Genomic DNA, 24120 nt, shown 5'->3' on the forward strand with positions numbered 1-24120 from the left:
GATCCTATAGGATAAAGTACATTGGAGCTATGTCCTCTTTATTCCTGGACACTGTGCTTCTCAATGCAGCTTTTAGCTGCCATATCACACTACTGACTCTCATTGAGTTTACAATCCATTAAAATCCTCAGGTATTTTTTTTAAACCAAGAGCTGTTTTTGTCAAGTCTAACCCAATTTATACTTTTGAAACTAACTTTTTTGACCCAAGACTTTACATTTATCCTTACTGAATTTTATTTTAATTTTATTTAATTTTAACTTTTTGAATCCTAACTCTTGTCATTCAGTGTGCCAGTTATCCATGGTTTAAGCCATCCACAAACCTGATTGGTAAAAGTGTTAAATTGCATAAAGCCAAGCACTAATCTTTGGGTACTCCACTATAGAATCTGCCAAGTTGATATTAAATCATTAATGACTATTATTTGATACTATCCATTTCCCACAAATTCCATGTTCATTTCATTATATTATACTCTAGTTCATTATAGACTCCTTGAGGGTAGGGTCTGCTTTTCTTTTAATTACTTGTATCCTCAGTGCTTAGCACAGTGCCCGACACATAGATGCTTAATAAGTGTTTATTGGATTAAATTAGTGCACATCTCTTCCAGATTTCCCACAAAAATAGTGTGAGATAATTGATCAAATACTTTTCTAAAATCTAGATAAACCATATCCACAGCATTCCTTTTTTAGGCTAGTTTGCTTATCCTGTCAAAAAGGTTATCAAATTAGTCTGATGTGCAGAATAAATTCTAGATAGGGCCATGATGGTTAGCTCTTTGCAAATTTCTTTCCCCATCCCCAGTCTAGATGATTTCTGTCTCTTTAATGACTCACTCTAGAATTTTCCAAAAAAATTTGCAAAAACTATTTGCAAATAGTTTACAGACTGCTATTCTCTCCTTTTTAAAAATTTGGACAAATGTTCTTCTCCAACATTATAAAACCCTCCCATTTTCTATGTTCTTTCAAATAGTACTAATATGTTTAGCAATCAACTTTCCAGTTCTTTCATTGCCTAAAAATGTAATTCAGTTTTCATCAGGTGACCTGAAATAATCAAAGATAATCAGGTGGGTATAAGATTCAAAAAGGGGAAAGATTACCAAGTATGAAGGGTAGTAGGAAGCAGCACTGGAGGTGCAAGGAGTAGACCAAGAGACCTCTTCTTGGCCTGGTGAATTTAAGAGTATAAGGAAGGGGATGGACATCTGTCTTTTCATTGAGAGTTTTAAATGTACTTTATTATTCATAAAGCATAGCACACAAATTATCTCAATATTTTATTTTATTGTTTGGTGGTCTTGGAATTCATCCCTCTTCCACTCTTCAACCCAATCAGGTGTTTCCACTTGCCATGTCCTTTTGGCGATCACACATGTTTCTAGATCTCAGGCAGACAGCTGCTTAGTGATTAGCACTGCCTGCTTTTGACTTTTTATCTCTTTATTCTGGTATTGCCTCTCACATATTTCCTTTGGGTTCTAACCTCTGTATCTGGCTTCGGGTTTTGGATGCCTGCTTGAGTCCTTAATATTGTTTCTGCTTTCCTGCTTGGAATCTGCTAATTCAGGTTCTGACCCAAAGCTTTTCCTGATTTTATTACCTTGGCTTGGAATGATCCAACTGTTGAGGGCCTTCAGATTGACACACATTCCTTGTCTTTGTCTGACTCATTTTTTTTTCCCTCTGTGTTGGCCTGATTCTCCTGACTTGCTAGACAGCTAGGTGATATAGAGGAAGAGCTTTAGGTCTGGAGTCAGGAAAACCTGAGTTCAAATTCAGATTCAGATACGTATATATGACCTTATTTTAGCTTTGAAATACATCTCTCAGGTAGATGCTACAGATATTATTCTCTCCATTTTACAGATGAGGAGTTTCAGAGAGGCTGAATGCTTTGTTTGTGGTTACAGAGGAAGGATTTCAACCCAGATCTTCATGGCTCACATCTGGTACTCTGTTCTTTAAGCCAGAGAGTTCACATGAAGCCCCTGGGCCATAGGCAGTCTCTAACACTCCCAAACTAGATTCAAATGTATCTTTTCATTGGTTTTGGCTGAACTTGAGTGTCTGAAGACTGCATGCACAGGCCACAGAACTAAATGATCTTTAAAACCTTTTGCTACTCTAACATCTTCAGTGAAGAAATTCCCTCTTCATTGCATAAGTAATTGGGACCAAAGGGAAGAGAGCACCAGTGATGGGTCAGTGAGCCTCTGAGGAAGGATTTGGGTGTTGCTGGACTATTGCCCAATGTTTCCTTTGGTGGTGTCAACATTAGGATAGGAAGTGATTTAGGAGCTTGGGAAAGCTTTGGAGTGAGCAGGGCTATTCTCATCCTCCTTATTCCTGAAGCAGGGGGTTGGAAGATGTTCACTGTGGGAATTAAAAAAACTAAGAGTTCTCACTTTTAGTCCTGATTTATGACCATTGACTTTAAACAGTCTGCCCCACCCTCTGTTCCCTAGGCCTGGGTTATCCATCAGAATGAGTGACTAATGGGCTACTTCCCCACTTTTCAACAGGTTTACCTGATCCCCCACAACTCACTCCAGACTGCTGAGCCACACCCCAACCTGAAGCTGGGAATTCAACAGAAAATAATGAGTTACTTGCTTTTGTCCTAGGTTGTGTGGTTGAGGAAAAGAAGAAGGGGAGAGATGTGTCTCTGACCCATTAAAAAAAGAGAGGTCTCTGACTCCTTTTTTTCCAACAGGTAGCAGTAGGGGTCTGTAGGAACCTTTGCTTCAAAATTCCTTGTATCCTGTATCAAGTAGAACTTTTGCAAGTGAGACTGATGTCCCTTCCTTTAGTAGATAGTTAGAAGGTAATTGATGAAACCAAATGCCATCTGAGGCTGAGGGACAGAAGTGTATTCTTCAAAATGAATAGGAATGGGGTGAAGTATGATTTTTCCTATTTAGTCTGTTCTAGCCAGAATACACTCCTATGGTATTGTGCTCTCTTCTGGGGACCATGTTTTAGGAAGTGACACTAGACTGGTATGGGAAGAGGCATGGAGACTATTTGCAGAAATTGATTCTGTTTAAGATGGAGAAGGAAAGACATTGAAGGGACATACTTTCTTCAAATATTTGAAGAGATGTTAGATGGAAGAAGGATTTGATTTGTTTGCTTATTTTCTTGTCTTAAAAACATGGCAGTGGTACAGGGTAGGCTACAACCTTTCAGTTTTATGTAAAGAACAGCTTTCTAAAATTTAGAGGTATCCAAAAATGGGATGAGGTTTTTTTTTTTTTTTGAGGTAGTCAGTTCCTTATACCTGAAGTTCTTCAAGAGGAGACTGGGATTGTTGTTGAAGGGATTTCTGTTCTAATAAAAGTTGGACCATATAGTTTCTGAGGATTCTTGCCATTCAGAGAATCTATGGATATAAAGCAAAACAGCTATCACTCTTTATTGGAAGATTCTGGACTGCAGAAGCTAAAATTTCTTCCTTTTCCCCACCCTTTCCCCCTTATCATTAGCACTTTTTAAAAAGAAATTTCTTTGTATTATTTTGCATATATGCTGTTTTTCTTTTTCTTTCTTCATATTCTATTTCCCCCCAATCATAAAATCCATGGCACAATGTAAATAACTTTTTATGACTAATTAGTGCAGGATGGGGAATGAGTGGCCCATAGGTCATACAAGACCCATGAGATCATTTGCTAAGGCGACTGCAGGCAATGATAAATGGACAGCTAGGTATAATAACCTCGCACTGCTTGCATTCTATAAGTTGATAATATTATATGGCCCACAAATGATAATATAAATATCCAAATGACCCTTGGCAATAAAAAGTTCCCCCACCCCTGGTTTAGTGTCTTACCTCCCAGTGGGGTAAGATGAGGCTAGTTGGAAAAGATCTTATCTTGATTCAACTCAACAAATATTTATTGAACACATTCTACTAGTTGTTATATTACTATTTCCATATGAGTAAGAAAACTGATATTGAGAGAGGTGATGAAATTTGCTTTTAGTCATACATCCAGCAAATATCAGACAGAGCCTCACCTAGAACCCAGGTTTCCTGATGACAACCAAATTTGGTTACTTCTATTATAGACCTCATTGCTCCCTCCAATCAGCTAGCATATATGAATGGTTCCCAGTGGAACTTAGAGGCACATATGTAAGTTAGTGTATTCAAGCTGTTATGTGATGGAGAAGAAAAATAACAAGCCCTGAAGGGATAAACTATTGCTGGTGAGTCACTAGTCCTATCTTCTTCTACGGACAGCTCAAGAAGAGAATGAGAGGAGGCAAAGCAGTTTCATTTCTATAAATAGGAATATTGAGATATAAACTCCTGAGTTTCTGGGAGAATGAGAGAACACACTTAAGAAATCAAAAGTGAATCCCAAGCCTCCACCTCTACATATATACTCCATGGGAGCACTAGAAAGTTCCAGCTTCCTTGTTGGACAGCTCCACCTAAGTTCTCCCGTAGTTTAAATTCAACCTGTCCAAAAGGAACTTATCCCATTGCCCTACTAAAACCTTTCTCATTTACCTTCAGAGACCACCCTTGTTCATAACCTTATTATCTCGTCATAGACTATAGATTCCCAATTGGTTTCCTTATCTCCAGTCTCTCCCTTGGCTAATCCATTTTTTTTTTTTTTAAAGAGCTGCCTCATGTCCCAGCCTTGCCAATCTCCTGTTTACAATCTTCAGTGGTTCCCTATCACCTTATGAATAAAGTTAAAACTTTGATTTCTCATTCAAGGTCCTACACAAGCTGACTTTAACTTATCTTTCCATATTCAATCCATCCTCCTAATCTTTATTATAATTTACACTCTAGCCAAACTGGACTACTCACTCCTTTTTGAATAGTCCCAAGCCTTTTTGCTTTTAAGCCTTTTCAAGGCTGATTCCTTTATTATAAGGGAAGTGATTTCCTCACCTTTATCTTTCCTCTCTGTGGAAATTCTACTTATATTTCAAGGCCCAGATCATTTGACACCTTCACCAAGAAACTTCCTGATCACCCCTCAGATAAAAGTTATCCCTTCTATAACCTCTACCTTTTATTACTTCCATTTCCTATTTCCAATTATATTTCCATATATTTGGATTTGTACAAATTTGTATATTTGTACTTATAGGATCAGAAAATGTTTAGGATTAGAAAGGACCTTAGAGAACATCTAATGCAATTTGCACACTTAATAGATGAAGTCCATGGAAGGGAAGTGATTTGGTCTGAAGTCACGCTTTATCTTTCATAATAGACACAAGTTTCTGGAAGTTTAGGACTCATATCTTGTACTTCTCTGTATATCCTCCAACTATTAATTCTCAGATTGAAATGGGATGAAATATGATGCAAAAGTACATTTAACAAATGTTTGTTGAAAGAACACATTGAGGAGAACCACAGAGCTTAAAGAAACCTCATGAAATTGGCATAATTTCAAAGAAGCTTACTGACCCTGTTAAATGATTGCCTCAGGAGACATGGGATATCCCATTCATCCCCAGAGTCTCAGCACTTATTATCCAGGCCCCTATCAATTACTCTTTACATCTCATTGCAGTGCTTGTTGAGTACATAACTGTATGATTTTCACTCTTCTATTTAAATTTGTATGTATTTATTCTTTTTTATCATCTTCCCAATTTCTCTGTAAGTTCCTTGAAGGTAGGGAATATATTTCCTATTTTTTTGTCTGTGTGTCTTGGGTACTTAGTTCAGTGCCTAGCAGAGAGAGGTCTGGATGGAAATGTGTTGAATGATTGCATATTGGTCTGTCTCAAGATATGGAACAAAATAATTTGCAAGATCTTGATAAACCATTAACCCTGGTTTGACCCAGGATAACTTGTCATTTGATTAGGCTAGTTTCCTTTGGTGTTGTTGAGATCTCCCTCTGGATCACTAAAGACACACCCCTGAAGATTGTCTTTTTGGACAGAAGCCAGAAGCTGGAGAACTGAGCCAGGGATTGTGCACAACTAAATTCTTTGCTGATATGTGAAGCCAATAGCTGGGTAAGAGAAATGATATCCAGGGAAGGCTCTGTATGCAGACTGCTAATTATCTATTCAGGATGCTGAATGGCTACAGCTCAAAAACTTACTTGGCATTTGGCATAGGAGAGAGCCAAGACCCAGCCATACTTTCAGTTCTGCAGCTTAAACTAAGACTCTCAAGAGAATAAAATTATGGGTGGGTCACAAAGGAAATTTATGAGGAAATAGATATGAAATATTATTTGGCAAACAGCTAGGAGCTCTAGGCAAAGAGAATTGTGTCCCTGTCTACATCTAGAAAAGGAACCTGATAATAACAATGAAAGTGTAATCATTATAACATCTGACTTATTATATGTTACTTTAAAGTTTGTGAAACATTATATAAATGTGTTTTTACTTGAACCTCATAACAATCTTGTGAGAGAGATACTGCAGATACTATTCATTTTTTTTAGATGAAGAGATTGAGATTTAAGTGATTTGCCCTTAGTCATACAGCTAGCCCCAATCTTCCCCATTTTAACTCAAGTATTCTATCCACTATATCAGCGGCTCTCAGAGTAAGGTTTGAGAGCCCTTCAGGTCTTTGGGATACTTTCATTGCTTCTGTACTATCAAGACATTATTAGCTTATTAAAAGATTTCTCCTTTTTTTAGCTACATATTTATGTGAGGCTGAATTTTCTTCATTTACTTCAATCAAAACATTTCACAACAGATTGAATGTTATATCAAATCCAGCTTTCTTCTGTTAAGCCCAATATTAAAGAGAGTTGCAAAAATATGTAAAGCTTATCTTCTCAATAATTATCTTCTCAATAATTTTTTTTGGAAAATAGTCATTTTTATAAAAAGAAAACCTTGGTTTTTTAGATTAATACAAAATGGGAATTGTTATTATTTTAAATGAATTGATATTTTAACATTTTAAGATTTTAAATTTCTAATATGTTGACAGTCAATAGATACAATCTGTATGAACTTAAGCTATTTGGGATTTTTATTTAAGCATATAAAGGAGTCCTCAATATTGAATATAAAGGGATACATTTGAAAACTTATATTATACATAGAATGTTCCTTCACAGTCACCTTGTTTGTAAAAGGATTGTAAAGTCATGGGTAGACCAGTACAAAGGGTTCTATTTTTAATGTCAGAGGTGCTGGGTGGATATTCTAGTTTTGCTATTCAGGATCTATGTGACTTTGGGAAATTCATTTAACTTCTAAGGTCAAACAATCAACAAGCATTTTTTAAATGCCTATTATGTGCCAGCAGGTGGGCTGGAAGTTGAATCAGGAAGACTCAACTTTCAGTTCAAATCTGGCCTCAGACATTTGTTAGCTGTGTAACCCTATCTAATCTTTAATCCTCTCTGCCTCAGTTCCTCATCTATAAAATGAGCAAGAGTAGAAAATAGTAAATCACTCTAGTATCTTTGCTAAGAAAATCCTAAAATGGCATCAAAAAGAGTAAGAGGCAACTGAAATGACTAAACAATAACAAAATACTATGTGATGAGTACTTGTTTGTGTTATGTGCTGTTTTAAATATTAACCCAAAGAAAGATGGATCCATGACCTCACATTAATTTTGTGTTTCTAGTCAATTAATGGCTTACAAAATAATCTTCTAAAATTTTGCTATTCATTTTTTTTCCTTTTACCTTTTGAGTTCCAAATTCTTCCCTCCAACCCTCTTCCCATTCACTGAGATGGCAAACAATATATCAATATACATGTGAAATTATGCAAAACATATTTCAATATTAGCCATATTTCAAAAAAGGCAAGAAAAAAGTGAAAAATTATACTTTGGTTTGAATTCAGACTTCACAGTTCTCTCTTTGGATGTGAATAGCATTTTTTTTCTTTTCTTTTTTGTTCTAAAGTTCCAATTGCCTTTATTATTTTTCTGTGATCATTAAAAAAAACAAAAAAACATTTCCACATGAGTCATGTTAGGAAATAAAAATCAGACTAAAAGAGAAAAACCACCCCAAAATACCTCAGCAACAACAATAGCAAAACTTGAAAATAGTGTGATAACATTTTTTTTTTTCATGAGTCCTTTGGAATTGTCTTGGATCACTGTAATGATCAGAGTAGTTTAGTCTTTCACAGTTGATCATTGTAACAACATTGCTATTATTGTGCACAATGATCTCTCAGTTCCTCTCACTTCATTTTGCATCAGTTAATCTAGGTCTTTTTCTAAAACTATCTCTTTCATCATTTCTCATAGCACAATTGTACTTCATCCCATTCGTACGCTACAACTTGTTTAGCCATTTTCCAATTAATGAACCTCCCCTCAATTTCCAATTTGCTATTATAAAAAAGCTGCTATAAATAGTTTTGTACACATAGGCCCTTTTCCTTTTCCTTTTCTCTCTTTGGAGTACAGATATAATAGTGGTATTGCTTGTTAAGAGTATACACACCTTTATAGTTTCAAATTGCTCTCAAGAGTGGTTGAACCAGTACACAATTCTACCAACAGTTCATTAGTGTACTTATTTTTCTCTTACTTTCATCAGAATCTGTAATTTCTAAAAAGTATGAGGTAGTAACTGAGAGTTATTTTAATTTGCCTTTCTTTAATCAATAAGGATTTAGGGCACTTTTATGACAACAAATAATTTTGATGTATTCTTATGAGAATTGTTTATATCCTTTGACCATTTATCAATTGGAATTGTCTCTTATTTTTAAGAATTTGACTCAGCTCTAGGCTCAGTATATATTTGCAAAATAAGGTCTTTATCAGAGAAACTTGCTGTAAAAGTTTTGATATTACTTCATTGTCTATGGTATCTTTTAGTAAAATATACTTTTTTGATTATTCCTTTCAATTAGGTCTAATTTTGCTTTTGCTTTTTATGATATCATGATTGCAACCTCTGCCTTTTAAAAATTTTAATTGAAGTATATTAGATTCTGTTACAGTGCTCTATTTTAATTCTGTGTGTGTCTTTCTGTTTCAAGTGTGTCCCCTGTAAACAACATATTCTTGGATTCTCGTTTCTAATCCATTTTGCTATCTGCTTCCATTTTATTGTTTAGTATATCCCATTAATATATATTTTTGATTCACAGTGATGATTACTGTTTTTTCCCTTCCATTTCATTTTTTCCTGTTTTTTCTTATTTTTCTCTCTTTTTATCCTGTCCATCCTGAAAAGTTTATTTTGCTTCTAATCATCCCCTCCCTTAATCTTTCATTCCTTTTATCATCCTTCCCTTTCCCCACTTTCTCTTATTTCTTTCCTCTCCTATTTCCTTATTTGAGTAAGTTACATTTCTATACAAAACTTAATGTGTATACATCTTCCCTCTTTGAAGCAATTTTAATGAGTGTGAGGTTGCCCACTACTCTTCACATTCCCTTATTCTGTAAAAGCTCTTCTTTGTGCCTGTATTTTATATGAGAAATTGTCCTCTTTCTACCTCTTTCCCCCCTTTTCCAGCACATCTCTCTATCTTACCTCTTCATTTTTCTTGGATATCATTCCAGTATAATTAACTCATCCATGCCTTCTGTCTATGTGTTGTCCTTTTAACTGCACTAATAATGATAAAGTTCCTAAGAATTATATGTATCATCTACCCATGTAAGAATATAATAAGTTTAACTTTATTGATACTTTATAATTACTCTTTCATATTTAACTTTTTTTATATTTCTCTTAAATTTTGTGTTTAAATGTCAATTTTTTATTCATCTTTTGTCTTTTTATCAGAAAATTTTCAAAGTCCTCTATTTCATTAAATATCTATTGTTTTTATCTTGAAAAATTATACTCAGTTTATTGGGTAGGTTATTTTTGGTTGTAATTCTATAATCTGGTCTTCCAGGATATAATATTCCAAGCTCTCTGTTCCTTTAATATGGAAGCTGCTAAATCTTGAGTGATTCTGACTGTGGCAACATGGTATTTGAATTTTTTTTTTTCTGATTGATTGAAGTAGTTTCTCTTTGACCTGGAACCTCTAGAATTTGGCTATAATATTCCTGGGAGTTTTCATTGTGGGATCTCTTTCAGGAGGTAATTGGTGTTGTTTTTCAGTTTCTATTTGACTCTTTAGATCTAAGATATTAGAGCAGTTTTCCTTGATGACTTCCTGAAATATGATATCTAGGCTCTTTCTTTGATCAAGCCTTTCAGGTAGTCCAATAATTTTTAAATTCTCCCTTCTTGGTTTATTTACAGATCAGTTGTTTTTCTTATGAGATATTTCATATGTTCTTCTCTATTTTATCTTTTTAACTTTGTTTTATTGTTTCTTGGTGTCTCAGAGAGTCACTAATTCTAACTTTTAAGAAATTATTTTCTTCAGTGAGATTTTGTATCTTTTATTCCATTTGGCCAATTTGGTTTTTAGGTTATTTTCTTCAATATTTTTGTGCCTTTTTTAAACCAGCTGTTAATTCTCTACTCATAATTTTCTTGTATCACTCTCACTTTTCCCCTTAATTTTTCCCTTGCCAGTCTTAGCTCTTTCTTTTACTCTCCTAGGAAATTTTGCTGGGTGTAGTTCCAATTGGTATGTGTCTTTGAGGCTTTGTGGCTGTTTCCACATTGTTATCATCTTCTGATTTTATGCCTTGGTTTTCTCTGCCACCATGGTACCTTTAAATGGTGAAATTATTTTTGTTGTTATTATTTTTCCAATTTACTTTTTTTTTTTTTTACTTTGAACTTTATGTTAATGTTGGGCTCTGCTCATCTTGGGATAGGAAGATGCCGCAAACTTCAGGCTTTTTTTGTGCTGTTGTTTTCAGTAGCACACTATTTGAAGGGTCTGCAAATATTTGGTAGTTCCAAGGTGGTATGATCCTGGAAGAAGTGTGGTCACTCTTCTCCTGATTTGCATGCTAGCCTTGATCCTCAAAGTACCCTTTCTTCCTTTAAGTCACAAATTCCAGTGCTCTTCTTTGTTTTGGATCTGGGGCTAGGATCTGTTCTCTCTTGTGATGGACTTCTAGCACTCCTCTCTTCTCTGAAACAGTGATCCAGAATTGTATTTGGGCAATAGAGTTGCTAGTCAGTTCCTGCTGTACTCAGTGAGACCAAAGGATCCCTTCTAGTCTCTTTCTAGAGCTTTCTCTGAGCTGAGAGTGTCTGAAACTGCTGCTTCTGCTGTGGCTATTGTTGTTGTTGTGTGTATAGGTGCAAGACGTGCTTCTACCCTGGTGTTATAAACTTTTCTTGCTGACTTCTTAAATTCTCTTAGGCTGGAAGAATGTCTCACCTTGACTATTAGCTTTGCTGCTCCAAAATTTCATTTGAGGTGTCATTTTAAAATTGTTAGGAGGGGAATACTGAGAGAGTTTAGCTGGGTTGCCTCTAATCCACCATCTTGGCTCTTTGTCCTCACATTCTAATGAAGGGAAGACACCACAGTAAAAGGGATCTGAAAAACTGGGGTACCAATGAGATGGAAAGAGGAATAAAGTTTGGCTGTCCTTCCTTTGTCACCTGTTAATTGAAGGAGTTTGATTAAATCTTCTCTAAGGTCCCTTCTAAGTCCTATAAATTTATTATGAATTAGATCTCCATGTAAGTATTATTATCCTCATTTTGTAGAACTAGAATCTCAAAGATTTTGAACAACCTGCCCGAAGTCATATAGCTATTAAATATAAGAGTTGAGATCAGAGTCTATCTGACCTTTAAACCCAGTGTCCACCCTGCATAACTGTAGATGCAGCCATGTGGATTTCTCATATTTTATTGGCTTCCTTCAGTGTTGATAGTTTGCCAAATTTAGCACATTTGAAGAAGAAAAACTATTATGATAAAATAGTCATAAGATGATTCACTTTAGGAAGAGGAGATATTTAGCTTGGTGAAAATAAGAGGACCATAATCATTGTATTCAAACATCTGTCCAAGAGGGATTTTTTTGGTCATAGGGCAGAATTACAGCACTGGACAGAAGTTGCACAAAAGGAAAAGGAAACAGGAATAAGCATCTATATCATGCCTATTAAGTGCCAAGTATTGTGCTAAGCACTTTTAACAAATATCATTTCATTTGACCCTCACAAAAACTTTGCAAAGTAGGTGCTGTTATTATCTTTATTTTACAGTTGAGGAAACCGAGGCAAACAGAACTTAAATGACTTTCCCATGGTCATCCAACTAGTAAATGTCTGAAAATGGATTTGAATTCAGGTCTTCCTGACACCAGACTCCAAAATTCTATCCTCTGGGCAATTTAACTGCCTGGACAAAATAAAGAAAACATTCCAACAATAAAGCTATTGTGTATTTTCATTTATCTGGGAGTACTGTGTAGTCTATCCATGTTCAGGTATGGTGAAAACTCTGTCTCTTCCAGTCTGAAATTCTATGAGAAAAACATTATACAGTGGTCTTCCTCTCTAGTCCTCTCCGTTCAAAAATATGTACCTGATACATATGGTAGAAAAAAAAAACAATACAAAGACATTCTCGAGGTCCCTCTCAAGAACATTAGAATTGATTGTATGATATGGAAAACACTGCCACAAGACCATTGAGCATGATGTGTTCTCATCATAAGAGAAGACAATGTACTCTATGAACAAAGCAGAATTGATATAACTCAAAAGAAAGGTGAGATGTGCAGAGTTAGAGAATAAATGTTCATATAGACTATTTGTGCCCAATTTGTGGTAGAACATTCCAAGCTTGTATTAGCCTAATTAGCCACAACTGGACACACTCTAATTTGACTCTAGCATAGTGATGTTATTTTAGTCTTCTTCAAAAACAAGGGACAACAATTGATCAAGCAATCAACCCTAGTAATATAGTTAGTTGGGTATGAATACTGATTCTGGCACTTATATTAACTATTTGTAGGGAAATCTCATCTCCTCAAATTTCAGTTTTCTCATCTGAAATAAAACAGAGGACAACAATCTCGTACTACTCTTCTCAGTGTGTTTTTTGTGTTTAAGTGTAAAATGCTAGTTTACTACTTGTTCTTCCCAGCACTGGGGACCTCTGGAGAAAAATTATACCTTTGCTTTCCCCATTTTAAAAATAACCGATAAAGAAAAGACCTGATGTGATCTCAATGAAAGAAAGGGAAACTTCTGCATAGGCTGGTCAGATGATTCCAAATAGTCTGGAGTTCTGAAACAAGCCTATTTCCTGGATTTCTGATGTTGTCCTGTCTCAAGCTCAGGCAGTTGCCAGTTAAGATCTAGAGAAGTCTATGATCTCTACAGTTGAGGCTTAAATGATTCACCCACCATCCAAACAACAGCAAGGAAAAGAGGACTGTACCTTAATATTGTCTTCTGGCCAGGAGTTCAGCATTGTGGCAATGTGGCCTTTGTCATGAATGGTGATAAAGAGCCCACTAAGAAAAGACACATACACACAGAAAAACAAAAACCATGTGGTCAAACCATGAAATGCAGTGAGGACCAGCAGCTTAAGTTCAATTTAAGATTAATACGAAGTTTATACATGGCAGAACCCAGGCTTAGGTAAATTTGTTTTAGGTCTATGAATCACCCCTTCATATTTAGGACTCACATTACTTTTTTACCTTTCAAGGAAAAAATTACATGGGAAAAAAAAGAATGCAGCCTATTGCTGTGGGGCACTGCTTTCAATTGAAATTCCTAGCTGGGATCACCAAACAGCCACAGAAGGCTCTCTAAGGAGCCTCTAGAAAGGCTTAAAGAAGGAGCTATGTTAAGGATCACAGAGCTTCAGAGGCCATCTGAGCGAACAAGTGGGTTTCTATAGATGAGGACACTGAGGTCAGAGAGGTTAAGGTCACACAGTTAGAAGTGGTCAATCCAAATCCCAAACCTTTGCTATAACAACAATGGCGAACTGGACTAACTACTTCTTGCAGGCTAATTGGGTAGGTCTGGTTCTATCAAATTTCTGGAAGGTGACCTTTCTGGGAAATAGACTCATATGTTTTAATGGGATACCTCAATTTATATAAGAGAAGCATATAGGGATAGGATATATGGGAAATTATAATTGGACAGCAGCTACTTATCTGTTAATATTGAGGCTTATGGATCCAGGGATGATTAATGTGGAGATAAGGAAAGTAGAAAAAAAATTGAGAGGAAACCACATGAAACTAGTACTATGTAGTAGGAGAGTAATGTCTTTTTTCCATTGTAGTTATGGTGATTACAGGGGAGAAGCTGCAGGCCCTTCAGTCTGCTAACCTTCTGTTACTACTGTTAGTGACAGTCACACCTGGTACTATGGATAGTGGATGGGAGTGTTTGATTTTCCAGGGTTCAAATTTTGCTGCTGACATGAGGAAGGTGTAATTTCCAGGTATAACAGGAAGGCAGGGCAAAGGGACAGAGGCAGATGATTATATGTTCTTTAGTACCAATTCTACTTCATGGTTCCCTCTGGTATTCTTTTTCTGAATATCTTTTTTGCTCTGTTTTTCTTGACATTTATTTGCATGTGTCATCTCTTGTACTGCTTCCCTCCTCCTCACCTAAGTAGAATAAAAGTTCCCTAAAGGCAAGAACTATGTTGTTTTTCATTTCTGTATTCTCAGCTCCTAGCACAGCACTATTTAAATTGCATTCTTGGCAGGGTATGGAATGACTTAATCAGAAGAGGGAAAATGCTATTAGTCTATTTAGTAACCCAAGTTTAGATTGCATTGTGTGGTGATTTTCATTTCAGAAGAATAAAACTATGAATTACAAAACAAAACAAGGCATTTTTCAGCCACTATGTGCAAAGCACTATGCTAATTTAGAAACATGTCAATGGTTGTTCTCAATGAGCTTATATTCTAGTGGGGAAGACAACATACTTAGGAGATTTTAATATGAAGTCATATGATAAGATGCAATGGTTCCTCAGATGCATTGGCCAAGCACATTTTAAATGTTATTTCCATTGATGGAATCATATCAATTTCTGATGTTAAACTATTTTCCAGTGCCAAGGATTTTGATGATAAGAATTCTCTTTTTTGAGTCTTTAGTGGTTGGGGCTGAGAAAGAGGCTGGGTTTGCAAGTCCTGTAGAGGAACTTGACAAGTTAAATCTCTATAAGATTTACTCCCATGGTAACAGACACAAAACTACCTCAGTGGGCCAGTGATGAGGCTGAAACTCTTCCAAAACAAAGCTCTAACAAACTAATCTTGAAGTCCTAAATATCGGTTGTAAGTTCTAATTGTGTCTTTTTCAATCCTCTCGCCCTGAAGAGGGGCCAAAGCCTCTTCCTTCACAATATTTTATGAAGTGATTATTTTGAAAGTTCCCTCTCACTTTTCAGATATAGGGCAGTCACCATACAACCTTAAGACTAGAGAAGGAGGGAGAGAACAAGGGGCCCTGGAAATGAGCTGAAGTCATCAGTTAATGGCTCTGGATTAGAGCCTCAAGGATAATGTAGAGGCATTAGGTCTCATTTTTGCTTCCAAGGCACAGAACATATTGAGGATGAAGCCATGAAACCAGCAAACTCTTCATGGCAAAAAAATTCCTCTGAGTAATGAGATCAACAGTGCAATTCAGGAGCAAGTATTGTTTTGTCCAGTTATTCATCATTTCTGGCTTTAAAAGATGCTCATGTAGAATAGAATAACTCATTGAAATCATCGTATATAATAGCATTAATTGGAAAAATTTTCAAATTACATAATTTGTTCATCAATTGTTTCTCTTGCTTTTCCCCCCTCCTTTCATAAGAAAACTCATTTTTGAACATGGAGAGTCAAAATAAAACAAAAACATATTAAGTTGCCAACCTATGAAATCCATACAATCTTAAGAGTTTAGGGGTCATTCAGTCCAGTTCCCTTTCCATAAACATAACTATCTTCTCTAGAATCCTTCATTAGTTGCTAATATGCTTGCAGTGGCAGGGAATTTGCTTCCCAAGCAGACCTTTCTATTTTCAGACAGTTATAATTAAGACAATTGTAATTCTCCTTCCTTATATCAACCCAAAATCTGTTTCTCAAAAACTTTCCCTCTAAATTCTACCCTTTATGGCCAAGTCCTTTATCCACAAGTTAGCTCTTCAAATATTTGAAAGTATTTCCACATGTCCCTATCTTTCCCCATAAAGCTTTTTCTTTTGTAGGTGAATCTCTTCATTTCCTTCAATGTTCCTCATCTGACTTGATTTTGAGTCTTTTTCATATCTTGGTCATCTTTCTTTCAAAAAGAATGTCCATCCTAATATGCCAATGTCCACCCTAATATTTTTAACATGATATAAAGTGAATTAACAGAATAAAAGAAATGTTAACCTAGTCCTTTAAAACTTAAAATTTTTTTCACAATAACTTTTTGTAATAGAAAGTATGAATGTTATTTCTATTTTACAGATGAAAAAACAGATTGAGAAATTCCGATAAATTTTATGAAAGAGACATTGATTAGGCAGAGAGCAGCTAGGTGGTGCAGTGAATAGAGCCCTGGGCCTGTAATCAGGAAGACTCATCTTCCTGAATTGAACTCTGACCACAGAACTCACTAGCTGTGTGACCCTGGACAAATCACTTAACTGTTTCAGCTTCCTCTTCTATTAAAATGAGTTGGAGAAGGAAATGACAAACCATCCCAACATCTTTGTCAAGAAAACCCCAAATGGGGTCACAAAGAATTGGAACAACTGAAAAATGACAATACAACAACAAAAATACAGATACAAAGACAAATGTAAAACAAAGCAATACAGTCCCTGCTCCCAAGCTTAAGAGATAGAACCTGACTCTGTTATGCTGTGCCAATGAATATATGAAATAATAATAATGTAACACTTATGGAAGAGATAGAGAAAAACAGATAATAGGAAGATGAAAATGAGTGACTGATTAAGTAGTGATTAATGGATGAATGTCAAGTTGGAGTTGGGCATCTAGTCAAATTCTTCATAGCTCTGACTTTGGCCTAGTTCTGTTGAACATTGTTTTTAATCAGTGCCTTGGATGAAATCATAAATAACATGCTGATTAATCAAATATGTGGACAAAATTTGCAGGAGTACATTGGATAACAGAATTGAAATCCAAAAATATTTTGGGAAGCTATAGAAATGAAGAAAGATTAACAAAAGTACATATCATAGAACAAACATAAAGAATTATATGATTTAAAAACTGACTGCATGGAAACAAGAAGATAGACTTGGGATAGACTTGAAAATGGGTTCTAAGTAGACCACATTTCAGTGTGAGTCAGTAGCGAAAATTAGTTTGAGCTTCTTAAATAATTCCAAAGCTGTGATTTTAATCATTTATTTACCTTGGTAAACATTTCCAGCCTTTTACAGACAAATCTCAGAAGTTCCTATCATCAAAAAAAACATGGTAGCTTTGGCGGCCGACTTTATGGTGAGGATCCCCCCCACCAATTATTCCTTCTATTACATATATCTCATCTTTCCAGCTTGGTAATAATCTTCCAGGGGCTTTGCTGTGTTACCAGGGGTTCTCAAACTTTGGCCTGTAGGCCACATGTGGTCCCCTGAGGACGTTTATGCAGCCTGCCTGGTTATGGCAAATGGGCTGAGGGGCAGAGACAGAGTGTGAGTTTTTGTTTTTACTATAGTCCGGCCCTCCAACAGTCTGAGGGACCGTGAACTGGCCCCTATTTAAACAGTTTGAGGACGACTGGTATAGACTTTGACATCCCAGAATCATCTCCATTCTATAAGTAGGACTTTATTGGGGAAATACAATCTTGGCCTGTATGAACAGAAGTACACAAAGTGAGGGGGAGTCCCTCTGTATTCTGCCCTAATCATACCACATCTATAATAGTCCCCAATTAAGATGTTAGATTTTAGAAGAGAGGATAAATACATGCTGGAGTGTATACTTCAGTATTTAAGTGGGAACTTGATATCATGCAAGAATGGAATATTTAGGGGCAGAGAAAGGAACTTGGGATACTATTCAAATATTTGAAAGGCTGGCAAAGATAAAAAGTTTAGTACCTATACCCCCTTGCCACATATGAACAAGCTAAAATCAATGGATGAACTAAAGAGGAGTAGGTTTTGACCTGATATAAAGAAAAAAAACCTTTCTAACAATTAGAACTGTTTCTTCCTTAACTTTCCTCTCTCCCCCAAAGGGATGTACTGCCTGAGAACATAATGAGTTTGCCATAACTGAAGGTTTCTTTTTATTTTTTATTTTTAAACTCTAACTGATAATTTGTTAGGAATTCTGTAGAGGGAAGTCATACTTTGAGTAGGAGGTAAACTGGGTGACCTTCAAGGTCCCTTCCAATTCTGAGATTATCGGTCCTTGTTTTTATATACAAGGGTGTGTACAATTCAAATTACAATGTGACTTTCTGAGCTGAGCATGCTATTTAAATGAGCCCTATAGTGCTGGTTGTTTGGTAATACAAATAAACACCTATTTCCTTTTTTTTCATCCTAGGCCCTATAAGTTTGGATTTTTATATGCTGGCTTTTCTTAGAATAGTCTTTCTATAATTTCTCTGCTGCTTGGAGCCAGGTCCAAGTCCAAGCCCAGTGTGGTCATAGGGTATATCCTTCCCCATTCAATGTCCATTCTCTTTCATGGAGCATCAGTGGCTGTGCCAAATGAGAAGGCTGAGAGGTGAATACCACAATCATAGTCCGGAGGCTCCTTAGCCAGCTGCCCTTTGTACATGGCAGAGGGACTGAGTGACCTGAAAATGGGTGGGCCATGAAAAACACCATAGAATCTGCATCCTGAGCCCTGATTTCAGCATCCTAGGCCCCACTAGGAGGAAGGGAGTTGTCTAAGATGAAAATCAATGTAAAACAATAAAGAAGGTACAGATTTCCCTCTCCCTGTACCCATGTTCACATATATATTCTTTGTAAAACTCAGGGTTTTTTTGCACAAAAATTCTTAAAACAATAGACCTGCGTTTAATATCATAAAACTTCCTACAAAATAATTATAGTTGTTCCTTTAGTTTTATAAGCACTAAGAATAAAAAACATCAAATATAGGCTAGATTTTACTTAACCCAACAAAAAATACAGAATTAGCTTATAACTGAGTTTATAACTGACCACAGAGAGTCAAGAAAACCTTTTCTACCTTGCCACAAGGGACTCTACAATCTTTACTTTCATTTTAAAAAAGTAATTAATTTAAAACTTAAATACAAAATAAAAATTACAAAAATTTACCATATGCACAGTAGAACATAAGAAAGGATTCAAAATATAAAACAATAAATTACAATTTCAAGAAAGCCCATATAATAATTATAACACATTGTGTTCAGAGCTGTCCACTTTTCTTTTTCGTAGTTTTTTTGGTTCTCTGATGCATACTTTTTACTTTTTTCCCATTTCCTTTCATCCTCCACTTCCCTCAAAAAGTCTATTATTAAGTACATATATTTTAATATATACATACACACATATGTATATAACATACACAAAATATATGTACACATATATGCATATATATACATATGTAGATAGCTATAATCATATACATATATACACATATACATTCATAAACATGTATGTAAGGCTATATACTATGCTTGCTTGTCCTGTTTCTCTAAAGGTGGATAACATGCACATGTAATTCATTATAACATTCATGGATAATATTCACATGTTATTCATTATAACATTCATAAATCCAAGTCTTTCCATATTTTTCTCACTATACCAACACCATGGCAATATTCCTACACCACATATATCTTACACATATACCTACATTTATCCTACACTACACATATCCTACACCACAGTAATATTCCAATTTTATACTATCTAATCATTTTAAAGTCTATAACAGTATTGATTAACACAGCTGACATATAGTGTAGTTTCCCTATTTTTCCTCTTTTGATTAAATCTAGTTTAGCTTTAACTTTGAAATCGGTGATTACTACCCCTGTTTTTTCCTTAATAAAGTCTACCCTTGATCTTTATTTTTATGTTTGTGTGAATCTCTTATTTCCTATTCCTCCTGGATCTTCTTCTTTATTTCTCCTGGCTACCTTGCCTTTCTATTACTTAACCTGCTCCATCTCCAAGGATCCCTCCCTTATCCTTTCCAACTTACCTTTTCCCCTTCTTTTTTATCCCATTCCCTTTTATTTATACACCTTATCCCTTTCCCCAATTCTTCATACTCTTTTAAAATCTCCTCCTTATGCTACTTCTTCCTTATCTTATTGGAGGTCTTTTATACCCATATCTGAATCTATATCTTTCTATGTCTGTATTAAGTATAAGGACTGGTCCCTTTTTAACCTCTTCCTGATGATAGTAGGGTTCCAGAATTACCAGCTTTTCTCCCTCATCTAATTTCTCTGTCAATTCTTGCTTTCACACCTCATTAACATAATACAATTATTCTTTTTACCTTTTTAGAACCACATTATACTCAACTCTATCCAATATTTCTTTTGAACTATTCAATTATTAATAACAATCTCAGACACATGGTTTATATTTTCACACATAAAAGTTTTCCTTATTGAGTTCCTTGAAATTAGTCTTTGATATTTACCTTATGTTTCTGTTGGATCTTACTTGTCAAATTTTCTATTAGGTTAAGGTCTTTTTGCAACAAAATCCTGAAAGTCTGGCAATTCATTGAATGTCCAGTTTTTTTTTTTCCATTTGGACTATCTTAACTTTGTTGGGTATGATATTTTTGGCCATAGCCCCAGTTTTTTGTTCTTCAATACATAGTGTTCCAAGACCTGTGGTATCTGCTGTTAGGTCTTATGTAATTTCAATTGTGGGACTACTGTATTTGAATTATTTTTCTTGTTGCTTATAATATTTCCTTCTTGACCTGGGGTTTTTCAGAATTTGGCTATAATGTTACTGTAGGTTTTCCTTGAAGGATCTCTTTCAGGTGGTGATAGGTAGATTTTTTTTTTCTATTTCCACTTTCCCCTTTTGTTCTAACTCTTCAGGATAAGTTTCTTTATTTCTTTAATTATTGGTTCAAGATTTTTGTTTTTATTGTAGCTTGTAGGTAGTCTGATTATTCTTATGTTTTCTCTTCTTGATCTATTCTCCAAAGAATGTGAGATATCTCACACTCTCTTCATATTTATATTGTTTTTAATATTTCTTGGTCTTTTATAATTTTGCTGGTTTCCCCTTGCCCTATTCCAGTTTTCAAGAAGTCATATTAAGATTTTGCATATTTTTTCTTAGTTGGTTGACTTTGTTTTCATAATCTTCTTGCTTTTCTTGGATTATTTTGTTTGGTTTTCTTCAATCTCTCTCATTTAATTTTTAAAGTCTTTTTGAGTTTTTCTATGAATTCTCTTTGGGCAGGTGACTATTTGACTATTCTCTTTGGGGTAGAAGAGGCTTTTTTTTTTTTTTTTTTTTTTTTTTTTTTTTACTTCAGTTTTCTCCTCTGAAGATGAACCCTGGTCTTCCCTATTCCTATGGAAACTTTCTGTGATTCAGTTCTTTCTCCTTTGCCTGCTCATTTTATTTATTTATTTATAGCATATTTTTGGTGTAATCATCTCTACCTCTATTTGGTGTAATCATACCTCATATATGGAGGATAGCAACTCTGGCCTCGGGTCCTCCTCCAGTTCTCCTCTTTGACTTGAAACCTGAAATCAAGAACTCCACCTTCCTGAAAGTGCCCATAGCAGTGCTCCTGCCCCATTGCTTCTGCACTCACCTGGCCTCTGCTGGGCCTGGAGTTCCTTATCAACAGAGGTTCCCTCAATCCTTCCCGATTCAGATGGCCAATTCCCCAAGCTGTCTAGGAGATAAAAAACCGAGGGGCTGGGACTGAGGGTACCTCCCATTCCAGCTAGCCCCAGGGCTTTGCTCCTTGGGATTTCAGTCCAGTTAGCCTAGAGCCTAAAGGTAGAACCAAATCTGTATGTTGAGATTTATTAGGGATCTTCCCCAGGTGTTCCAACTCTTGTTTATTTTATTATTATTTTTTTAATTGTTCTACATTTGCCTCGAGGCATTATTTTGTCTTTTTTTTTTTTTTTTTGGGGGGGGGGAAATATAGAGAGCTTGGAATTTTCTGATTTACTTTGCCATTTTCGGAGAATCTTCCAGTCCTTACTTTGAATACTATTCTTTGTGACTTTATATTATTAACATATTATAACATAATACATTATTAATTAAATTATTAATAAATTAAAAAATAAAATCAAATTAAACATATTATTATATGTTAATATATTATTTATATGATTAATATGTCAATTAACCCCCATTTTCTGTTGGGACCCACTTCCCTCATTAGATCAAGACTCTGGGGGTTGAATTTCTTCACACAGAAGCCTTCATAGCCCATCTTCTTCACATTTAATTTATGGGTAAAACATCTCCAAGATGTCGTTCTTCTTGGAGCACACAGTTCTCTGCTGTGACAATCACATATCCAGTTCTCTTCCTAATTGAGGGTTAGCTTCATTTTACTCTTCCTTTTGTCACAGCTAACTCTCCTGAGCAAGAGGGCACACAGACATTCAGCCTACAAGTTCCACTCTCCTCACTGGCCTGTTTATGCCTCCTGGTCTGCAGAGGGAATGATGTCTGTCCATTAGAGCCAGTTTCTCTGTTAATGTTTTGATGTCCTTCTGAGATCATTGATGTGATCCCACATTCCACATAGGTCCAGCTTCCTATGTAGCTTAACATTTCTATTCCTTTACTTTGAGGTCCATGTACTTTTGAATGCAACTTGGACATCTCTCAGGAGGGGGAAGAGGTTTTCCCAAATAGTCAAGAGTATTTGCTACAACCCGTTGTGGTAAACTAGGCTGGCATTCTGCAAAGAACACTGGCCTCAGAGACAGAAAACATGATTTGGGTCCAGGTTTTTTTGGTTAGAATCCAAGATTTTCAGAGTTGGAATGGATCTCTTCTATATTACCCTGAAAGCCCTGGCAGATGGTTACTCAGCATCCCAAGCTGTGTGATTACAGTCAAGTCACTTCTAATTTGGGAGGGTCTCAGTTCAATTCTCCTTTATAAAATAGGGATAATAAGACCTACACCATTTACTCACTGGGTTTTTGTGAGGATAAGATCAGATATGAATGCGAAGAGCTTATGTAACATATAACCTTTGGAGCATGACAAAAATGTGAGTTGTAGGGGTCTTTTGTGTATGCAGGCTTTTTTATTCCTAGCCTATCAGCCCTTATTTTCAGCTATTCTCTTTGAGTCTGGGGAAAAAAGCAATGATTCTAATAAAAACAACAGTGTCTTAAATGAGACAAATAAGAAAATCTTGCCTTGTGTTAATGTAGGCATTTAAATGGGAGAGACTATAGAATACTGACCTTCAAGTTAGGAAAACCTGAGTTGAAATCTTGCCTCAGACACTTAATAGCTGTGTAGATCCTGGGCAAATCATTTAATTTCTATGTTCCTCAGTTTCTTCATCTATAAAATGAGAGTTTTTTGGTCCTGATCTCACAATTGTAAGTATAAAATCAGATGATATTCATAAATCACTTTGCAAACTTTAAAGTGAGAATATTGGTTCTTATCTCTCCAACTTGTAACAATAAAATAAAATAATATTCATAAAGCACTTTACAAACCTGCCATGTAAATGGTAGCTATTGTTATTATTGCATATCACTATAAAAGAAAGAATGTGTTTCATTCATAACTGTAGTCCTTGTCGGTAAGTGCTCTAAAAAGTTATGTAATAATATCATATTTCCGAAGAGGTTCAGGGTTAAGATCCTTTGAAAGGAATTTTCTTGGTCACCTGATTTTGTTGGAAAGAAAGAATAGATGTGAAAATCAACTTTAACATGTTATCTGTAGAACTTCCCTGTAAGAGTTCTGAGGTCTTTTCTAGATTCTATAGGCAAAAGTCAGGGGAAAATCACATCATGGTGGTTAATGATTCTACCAAGGCATCATACAGAAGCAGCAGCAGGCTATTAGAATAAGCAGATGTGAGCTCCAAAGTCTGGCAGTGGCTCATAGTATGATCATTTAACTTTGTGTAACTTTTCTCATCTGTCCAAAAGAAGTAATAGTAATACTTGTACCATGTCCCCTTTTTAATCTGTTACCTGGGGACAGCCAGATGGCATAGTGGATTGAACACTAGCCCTAGAGTCAAGAGGACCTGAATTCAAATCCAGTCTCAG

General features: G+C 35.6%; 1 protein-coding gene across 1 annotated transcript in view; it reads right to left on the bottom strand.

The window, feature by feature from the left end:
* The window catches only part of ME3 (malic enzyme 3), a 279762-nt gene that overhangs the window by 86267 nt on the left and 169375 nt on the right, over positions 1–24120 (bottom strand). The window contains exon 5 of the mRNA XM_074304676.1: positions 13289–13364. Within this exon, the coding sequence (XP_074160777.1) occupies positions 13289–13364 (76 nt within the window). The remainder of the gene's footprint in view (positions 1–13288; positions 13365–24120) is intronic.

The sequence above is a fragment of the Sminthopsis crassicaudata genome, chromosome 3 (assembly GCF_048593235.1).
Source record: "Sminthopsis crassicaudata isolate SCR6 chromosome 3, ASM4859323v1, whole genome shotgun sequence".
NCBI lineage: Eukaryota > Metazoa > Chordata > Mammalia > Dasyuromorphia > Dasyuridae > Sminthopsis > Sminthopsis crassicaudata.